At 39.6% G+C, this 9,756-nt stretch overlaps 1 protein-coding gene across 1 annotated transcript; it reads left to right on the top strand.

The window, feature by feature from the left end:
* The first annotated feature begins 639 nt into the window (after positions 1–639).
* Positions 640–6,266, top strand: LOC130086848 (interferon-induced protein with tetratricopeptide repeats 5-like). Its single transcript, XM_056253066.1, has 2 exons — positions 640–761; positions 4,452–6,266. The coding sequence occupies exons 1-2, from the start codon at positions 748–750 to the stop codon at positions 5,881–5,883; spliced, it is 1,446 nt and encodes a 481-aa protein (XP_056109041.1). The 5' UTR covers positions 640–747; the 3' UTR covers positions 5,884–6,266.
* Positions 6,267–9,756: the final 3,490 nt, after the last annotated feature.

The raw sequence follows: 9,756 nt of genomic DNA on the forward strand, positions 1-9,756 counted from the left end.
AAACGATTCTCATTGCGAACTTGGGAAGATGATTTGCGCATGTTGTGTTCCCAAATGCAAATCGCGACTCAAACACACCGAGCATTTACTGTGAATTGAACACAGTGCTGAAACATGCTGCGCGTCAGACTATATTTATTATTGCAACAGCGATTTGATGATCGCACTAAGCCACATCACATTCCCACAACCATGCATTGTCAAAATTGACAAAAAAGGGTGTCTCGCAGATGGCGCCGTTTGCAGTAGCTACTAATCTGCAGCGTACCCTCACATTTTCTTGTATGTAATTAAACGGATAATCACCATTTTGGTACAAATAGCCTACAATGTAACTTAATGGGAAACTGTGAGAGCACTCTGGCGCTGCAGAATTTTGAACAGATCTGCGCTTTTCGTACAAGTGTGACGAACAATCTTAAAATAGCACGGCACGCAGCGGTCGCAAGTCAAAAAGATACTTTTTTCAACAAGAGGTTTAATGAAATTTCACTCAGAGTCAGCATCAAACTATCAGTATGTCGAATTCAATTTTGACTTGACACCCGGGGTGGCCAATCAGATGTCAGGGGCGTCCAGTGCCACCCGGGACATCCCTCTGCTCTGCCTCCGAAACTGCACGGACACAAGCAGGAAACTGAACGAGCCTGACGCTTCTTTCAGGAACCGAAAGTGATACGCAGAATACTTAAGCTTGTGCATCAGAGAGCTGTCCCGTATCATTTCCCGCAAGCTACAAGGAAAAGAATGTCAGAGATGAGGTGAATACTGTTTCTATATTATTTGTCTTGATTATGAAACTAAATTACAAAGGTTAATGCAATAAAGGTTAATTAATAACAGTCTGGAAAGTTTTGAAATCTGGTCGAGGGGACCGAGGGAGAGATAGTTACAAAAAAGGCATAGCCTTATTTGACTTAAAAATACGATTTACAAGACCAAAACCAAATATGTGGTACGAAATTATAATTTCCTTTCAAGTTTAAAATTATGTTGTTAAATTGGTTAAATAAAAGAATGGTATCATCTGAATCTTACTTTGATATAACCACATAAACTTTTCATCTAGGCTCCATGTAAAAAAAAGAAATAAAAAAACATTTAAAAAAAAGGAACAAATTGGTAACACTTTACTTGAAGGGGTGTGCATAAGACTAACATGACACCTTCATAATCATGACATGACACATGTTATGAATATGAAGGAAGTTTTATGCATGTTTGTGACAACTGTCATTAAGTGTCATTCGCTCAATTATGACATTTTTAATGCAAATATGACATTGTTTGAGATGTCTTTGTTATGACACCTTGACATAAACCAATACATCATAACCTGTCAGTGTCTTTGTCATGACAACTTGACATTACTAAGACAACACAACCTGTCATAAACATGACATAGCAGATTAATTATCAAACTTAAGAAACCACTTAGCTTTATTGGTTAACATTACATTAAACTGTCAGGTGGTTGGCTTTGACATTGGCTGTCATGAAGCCATTATAACTGTTTAATGACAAATTCAATTTGTACCACTGTAGTTGAGGTCACGAAAAATATTCATGACACAGTTATAATGGCCTTATGACAGCCAATGTCAAAACCAACCACATGACAGTTTAACTTAATTTAATGTCAAGTTGTCATGACAAAGACACTGACAGGTTATGATGTTATGGTTTATGTCAAGGTGTCATAACAAAGACATCTTAAACAATGTCATATTTGCATTCAAAATGTCATTATTGAGCGAAAGACACTTAATGACAGTTGTCATAAACATGCATAAACACTACTTCATATTCATGACATATGTCATGTCATGGTTATGAAGGTGTCATGTCAGTCTTATGTACACCCCTTCAAGTAAAGTGTTACCAAGAAATTTAATGGCAATCAGACAGACTCTTTCCCATAATAAGCAGCTATGACGGTGAATTCAGCTTTCTCTTGGTTTCTACTGAAGATAAGCAGGGCTGGTAAATCAGAGGCTGCTCACTGCAGAGCATGGGCTGAGCTTATGTCTAGCTCCCCCTCACTAGACATCCAGCGAGGAGGAGCGAATGTAATTTGGTCCTAATGGGTGGATATACAATATCCAACCACACCTTAACCCTACCCACAACTCTATCCCTCCACCCCATTAGACGTCCAGAGAGGTGGAGCTGGATGACATTTGACTCTGCAGTGAGCACCACTTGGGTAAATCTCTTAATGGCAAACTTCTTGCAAAACTAAGGCCACTGTTGGAAGAAATATTAGTAAGGTCAGCAGGGGGCACACTCTTTGCAACCAAATTCACTAGTATAGTGGTGGGATACTTTATGAGTCTATGGCCCATCACAGATAAAGCGAATATCGTTGATCATCTCCTAACAAGGCCACATATTAAGGTCTGGTTAGATTAGATGGTAAGCAAACAATCAGTTCTTGTAATCAACGTGATGGATGCAGGAGAAATGGGCGGTTAAAGTACTCAGCAAAGTTGACACATGTAGGCCAAATTGTTATGGGCAATGTTCTGCTGGGAAACCCTGGGTCCGACCATTCATGTGGCATGTTGACACGTGAAACCTACCTAAACGTTGTTGTGGACAAGGTACACCCCATCATATGACCAGCTTCGTCTCCATACTGGCGTGATGGATCCGATCTTCAAGCAACACTTTGAGTGTGAGAAAAGTGTATATAAATGTAATTAATTATTGTTGAAAGCTGTGACTTTAAAGCATTGCTGCTAAAGCTATACAGGTCCTTCAAAAAAAATTAGCATATTGTGATAAAGTTCATTATTTTCCATAATGTAATGATAAAAATTTAACTTTCATATATTTTAGATTCATTGCACACCAACTGAAATATTTCAGGTCTTTTATTGTTTTAATACTGATGATTTTGGCATACAGCTCATGAAAACCCAAAATTCCTGTCTCAAAAAATTAGCATATCATGAAAAGGGTCTCTAAATAAGCTATTAACCAAATCATCTGAATCAACTAATTAACTCTAAACACCTGCAAAAGATTCCTGAGGCTTTTAAAAACTCCCAGCCTGTTTCATTACTCAAAACCGCAATCATGGGTAAGACTGCCGACCTGACTGCTGTCCAGAAGGCCATCATTGACACCCTCAAGCAAGAGGGTAAGAGAGAAATACATTTCTGAACAAATAGGCTGTTCCCAGAGTGCTGTATCAAGGCACCTCAGTGGGAAGTCTGTGGGAAGGAAAAAGTGTGGCAAAAAACGCTGCACAACGAGAAGAGGTGACCGGACCCTGAGGAAGATTGTGGAGAAGGACCGATTCCAGACCTTGGGGGACCTGCGGAAGCAGTGGACTGAGTCTGGAGTAGAAACATCCAGAGCCACCGTGCACAGGCGTGTGCAGGAAATGGGCTACAGGTGCCGCATTCCCCAGGTCAAGCCACTTTTGAACCAGAAACAGCGGCAGAAGCGCCTGACCTGGGCTACAGAGAAGCAGCACTGGACTGTTGCTCAGTTTTGTATGTCATTCGGAAATCAAGGTGCCAAAGTCTGGAGGAAGACTAGGGAGAAGGAAATTCCAAAATGCCTGAAGTCCAGTGTCAAGTACCCACAGTCAGTGATGGTCTGGGGTGCCATGTCAGCTGCTGCGTTGGTCCACTGTGTTTTGTCAAGGGCAGGGTCAATGCAGCTAGCTATACGGAGATTTTGGAGCACTTCATGCTTCCATCTGCTGAAAAGCTTTATGGAGATGAAGATTTCATTTTTCAGCACGACCTGGCACCTGCTCACAGTGCCAAAACCACTGGTAAATGGTTTACTGACCATGGTATTACTGTGCTCAATTGGCCTGCCAACTCTCCTGACCTGAACCCCATAGAGAATCTGTTGGATATTGTGAAGAGAAAGTTGAGAGACGCAAGACCCAACACTCTGGATGAGCTTAAGGCCGCTATCGAAGCATCCTGGGCCTCCATAACACCTCAGCAGTGCCACAGGCTGATTGCCTCCATGCCACGCCGCATTGAAGCAGTCATTTCTGCAAAAGGATTCCCGACCAAGTATTGACTATTAAGTGCATAACTGAACATAATTATTTGAAGGTTGACTTTTTTTTTTTTATTAAAACACTTTTATTGGTCGGATGAAATATGCTAATTTTTTGAGACAGGAATTTTAGGTTTTCATGAGCTGTATGCAAAAATCATCAGTATTAAAACAATAAAAGACCTGAAATATTTCAGTTGGTGTGCAATGAATCTAAAATATATGAAAGTTTAATTTGTATCATTACATTATGGAAAATAATGAACTTTATCACAATATGCTAATTTTTTTAGAAGGACCTGTATATAAACATTCAAATAGATGTTTTCCCTACTTTAAGGCATTTTGTTAGGAGGCATAATGATGTTCTAATGAGTTGTTCATTTCATAATGAGTTGCTGATTCATTTGTTTTCTTGTCAGTTCAATCCAGGAGAGTTTACAACCAAAACTGGATCAGCTGGAGTGTCACTTCACTTGGGACATTAAAAAAGTTGATCTAGTATTAACAGATGTCCTGAATAGGCTTGAGGGACAGGTCAAGATGGGTCTAGGACGGGAGTTAGGAGTCGCACGAACTCATTGCTCTTTAGGATATTTGGAATTCCTTCTTGAGCACAAAGAAGGGGCCCTTACCCACCTGTTGAAATCTGAGACACTCATTAAAGAAAACCCTGGAGAGAACTGTGACAAGACTCTAATTGTTACCTATGGAAATTTAGCCTGGATAAATTACCACATGAAGAACTACTCAGAATGTGAAAGTTACCTGATGAAGCTTCAGAAGATTAATGAAACATTTCCAACCCAGTCTTCATCTGTTCCAGAGGTGCTGGGTGAGAAAGGATGGGCCTATCTTAAATTCTCTCACAAATATTATGACAGAGCCGTAGAAGTTTTCCAGAAGGCCGTGGAACTGGATCCAGAAAATAGCGAGTGGAACGCTGGTTATGCCAAGGCTCTGTATCGCATTGAACCTGGTACATCTTGCACTGTGGATTCACCTGCAATCAAACAGCTGAGACTGACCATTGACGACAACCCAGATGATAATGCTTCGAGAATTCTTCTAGGACTTAAACTTTTGTTTTGTTCCAAAAAGTTGATGGATGAGTCTGAGAAACTAATGGTGACAGCTCTGAATGGCTCTCCAGAAGATCCACATGTCATAAGGTATGTTGGGAAATACTTCAGGAATCAAGGATCTGTAGACAGGTCCATTGCACTGCTGATGAAAGCACTTGAAATATCACCAGACTCAGGTTTCATACATCATCAGTTGGCAATGTGCTACAAGACCAAGAAAATTAATTTACAGAAAGAAAAACGACTAGACAGAGGAAGCCAGACTGAGGTAAACAATGTACGAAATAAGTGCATCTACTACTTAGAAAAGGCAACTTCTCTGAAAGCTAACTTTATCATTGCCATGAGTGAGCTTGCACTACAATACGGAGAGAAAGGTGAACTGTCCAAGGCAGACAGTCTGTTTCAGAGAACATTTAAGACAGCTAGAGAGAAAAATGATAGTGTCCATGTTGTCCACTGTTTCTATGCTGAGTTCCAGCAGTATAGTAATAGATGTGAGGACTTAGCAATCAGGCACTACGAGGAGTGTTTCAAAATGAATCCACATTCTAGTGAGGGGGGAAGAAGTGCAAAGAAACTGATGATCATTGCCCAGAGATGTATCAAGTTTAAGCCAGATGATTGGAAGGCCAATGAAATACTGGGATTAATTTACCGAAACTTTGAGGGCACCAAGAGCTATTTGGCCACTTCAGACAATGAAGAGGATGATGAATACCATAGTAATCTTAGTGAGTGCCTTAAAGGATGCACAATTAATGGTTAAAAAAACTAATGGGTCTTAATTGTGCACAAAACATGTGCATAGACACATAAATCTGTTCTTACTTTCGTTCTAATGAAATCCTGGTGAGTCCTCATGATGAATCCAGGTGATTCCAACTGAGGGTGTCCCCACAGCTAGTAATTTGCATAAAACATGCCCAAACTATGTCCATATAAGGGCATTGTGAATAGTCTCACATCTCTCTTTTTCTTGCTAGCTTGCTCCCTTTCTCATGCATGCTCACTTCCGCTTGAGAGGAAGATCTTTGAGTAAAGCATTGCATTTTCAAAAGCAGATAAAGACATGGTGAATTCAAGTAAAGTGGGGCATTTAACCTTTAGTAATTGTACACAAATTCATTAATAAATTGACAATGACATTCACTGATTATTTTATAATTGACTTTTAAAAAAGAAATGAAAACAGCAATAAGTGTCCAATCAGAAACTTCAAAGTCAGAGATGATGACTCCTTCAACTGTAAACTGTTTTAAGAAAATGTAGAAAAAAATCTTTAAAATATGGTTAAATGTTCAGTTCGCCTTATTCATTTATTTTGTTAGCCTATTTTTTGCATGTTATAATCCAATTTTTTATATGTTGTAGAGTTAATTTTCATCAAAATTCTGTTACACTTATACATGTTCTACATTTATTCCTCCCTTTTGACAAGTTGTTTCTTAAGGTCATTATGCTGTTTCATTAGAATGTCATTTGAATGCATATGGTTTTGAGTATACAGTAATGAGTATTTGAATGTGTCATTGTAGGGAACACATTGTAGGAATGTTGGATGTATCATAAGTGCAATTATAATTTGTGTTAAATTGGGCTTTAGTTATGCATTAAACTTGTATTACTTTTACAAATACATTACATAAAATATTTGATGCAAAATCTTTTTGTGTGCTTTTTGTGTTTGAAAATTTACATAATGACCTTCCTGTATTGATTTTACCAATAAATAATGTCACTTGATGTCATGTCTGATTCTGTAAGTTTATTTGAGCAAAAGGGTTTGTTTCACATGATACACTGATCACAATCATGTTGGTTGTCAGACTGATTGTTGGTATTGTATTATTAAATTAAATTGAACATGACACATTACTGACCTCAATCAATGAGCAAAAATACCATAAAAAACTTTTGAAGAACAGGAGCAGAGTCCTCTGGAGGCTTATAGAGTCCTCCTCAGCATTAAACGATATAATGAGGCAATATACGCTACACACGGAGCACATGGCTACGTCATTAATCTTTCCACCCCATGATAACGACACAAAAATACAATTAAAATTATAATTTGAAAAATACTTTATATTAAAAAAGCCTTTATATTAACTGCCTACAGCACAGGTATTTGACAACCATCTGTAGTTCCTAGTGGTTTACTACACACAGTTTAGAATTATGTGATTCATTTACAACAAAACAAAGGAATAATGCCTTTATCTCAGTTCCAATTTATTTTCTGCTAATTCATTTTTGTGAATTAGAATGTGTGCAAAGGATTGTGGGTGATTTGAGGACACAAAGGACACACATGCATCCTTCAAAACAGTCTGAATAAAGGATGTGAAACAAAGGCTACCTTCAAAGAATCCTTGAAAATGAGTTGTCCCATTGACAGAGCTTGATGTTGTGGTAGCTGGGATATGTAGATTTTCTAGTGTGACATAGGCATATATGTAATCTTTTGTGTTGGTGTAAATTAATCACTTAACACTAAACTGCCAATAATATAAGCCACTGGGAGAAATATAAATGGAATCAGTACATAAAATGCTTAATATAAACAATACAATACAATTTATCATGACCTCGAATTTAGTTTAGAATGCCAATTGATTTTTGGCCATTTATATAATAATTTATCTAGACATTTGATTATTCTATTTAACTCTTTACTCTAATTATAGTTACTCGTTCATATCGCTCAGAGCTCTCAGAAACTCTTCAGTCTTAGTCATTTGACAGAGGTAACAGACGAATACCCTTTAGATGGCCCTGCTTATCGCTGCTCTCCCTGCTCTTATTCATGCTAGGCAGGGAATTCTTGCCCAAAACAGAACTATACATATATAACTATATGCTAATTGTCAATCATCTTTGACTATAGTGGTCCTGACAGAAACGGTGTCATTATGATTCAGGCTGCATCACAAGTCAGAATTTAGTTTAGGATCGGTTGCATTCAAATATTCGTCCAGTTCCTTTTGCTTGAAGATCCATTAATCACGTTTACACCGATATGGAGCCGAAGCTGGCCATAGGGTCCACTGCCGAGGACCTGTATGGTTCTCGTGGCCTCTGCTGAGGATCTGTGCCGATGGCTATCCTGTCAACGAGGCCTTCACAGGGGATTGTCTAGTCTCTGCTGACATTCAGGGCTGGATTCAGGGCTGAATTTTGGTCGTGTCTAGGTGCAGGTCCACTGTCTGATCTGGATATGGTCCAGATCCGGCTGACTACAAAAATCTCAGGATAAGGATAAGACAGACTAATATTAGCTTAGATGCCAAACAGGTCGGTTTAGCCAGTCTGTCAGGTTCATGACCTGGGCCCCAGTTAGTGAAGTGCCAACTCTAAGACTATATGCCATATGACAAGAGAGAAGAGTGGCACCACCCCAGGAGGGATGAAGACCATCTCTTTTCAACATGTCAGGTCTGCCCCAAAAACTTTTCCAATTGTCTATAAACTCGAAATTATTCTGCGGACTCCACTTAGACAGCCAGCCAGCCATTGAGTGACTACAGTCTGCTACGTATCTCGTCACTCCGGCGAAGGGGGCCAGAGCATATTACAGTGTCTTACATCGTACTGGCAAATTCACACACCCCTTTAATGTTATTTTAGTGATCTCAGACTTTCGAAGTCGGACATAATTAGTGCTAGCCTGGTAATATCAAACTCTGCTACTTCGCTTTGCTTCGTAGACAGAGTCTGGCATGTCATCATTGAAAAGTGCTTGTCTGAAGTATAAAATCATTGGTTACCCGTAAGCCAATCACATAACGTTTGGATATGACGTGTGTTATTCGCCAGCTCAGCCGCATCGAACTTCCACTGTAAACACATGTATGATGCGAAAACGAAACCATCGAGCGAAATACCGGAGTGAACATGGCTGACCGGGTTTTGCTGCCTCCTTAACCTGATCCTCCATGAGTGCAACCAAGGGGGACACAATCACAACTATCGCCTTGCCGGCCTTTGGCCTCCCCAGTTTCTCGCTGACAATCGGTAATATTTGATAAATTAAACTTTTACCAAAACCTGTCGGGAGTAGGGCCACGACATCACCTCCATTCAAAATGTTTAACAAACACTCTTCTTGTTCGGGCTTCAGTTTGGAAATGCCAGGAATATTCTCCACAACAGAGCGAATTGCATCCCGTGTCTCCATATGTTCGATTTCCCCAATCTTAAACTCGGCGCTTAGCGTCTACACCACGGCTCTCAGCCCGCCCTCTGTTCGTTGATTGGCCGGCTGTTTTCAGGCCGGAGGAAAACTGAGAGACATGTCGATGTCTCAGACTAAGTACAGAAGCGAAATGAAATGAGCGGAAGTACGAAGTCGGACGTAGTCAGGCTAAATTAGTGCGACGTGAATAACAATCTTAGAGTATTTATGAATAAGTATTAGCCAGCATTTTTAAATTTGCTTTGATGCCAGGTGCTCTGGATCCCAGCAAACATGTGACTATGGTGGCTGGTGTCTCTATTTTCACATTCCATACTATAGAATTGCCAATAACTAGGGTTTCAACAGGTTTCTCAGTGGGAGCATCACTGAGTGGGGAGAACCTGTTTGTTGTTTTAATCGGAATGGAAGAGTGGTGTTTTGTCCCGCGACTATGTCGTCTCA

This window comes from Rhinichthys klamathensis, unplaced genomic scaffold (assembly GCF_029890125.1).
Source record: "Rhinichthys klamathensis goyatoka isolate OS25496 unplaced genomic scaffold, OSU_Roscu_1.1 h1tg000101l_1, whole genome shotgun sequence".
Lineage (NCBI taxonomy): Eukaryota > Metazoa > Chordata > Actinopteri > Cypriniformes > Leuciscidae > Rhinichthys > Rhinichthys klamathensis.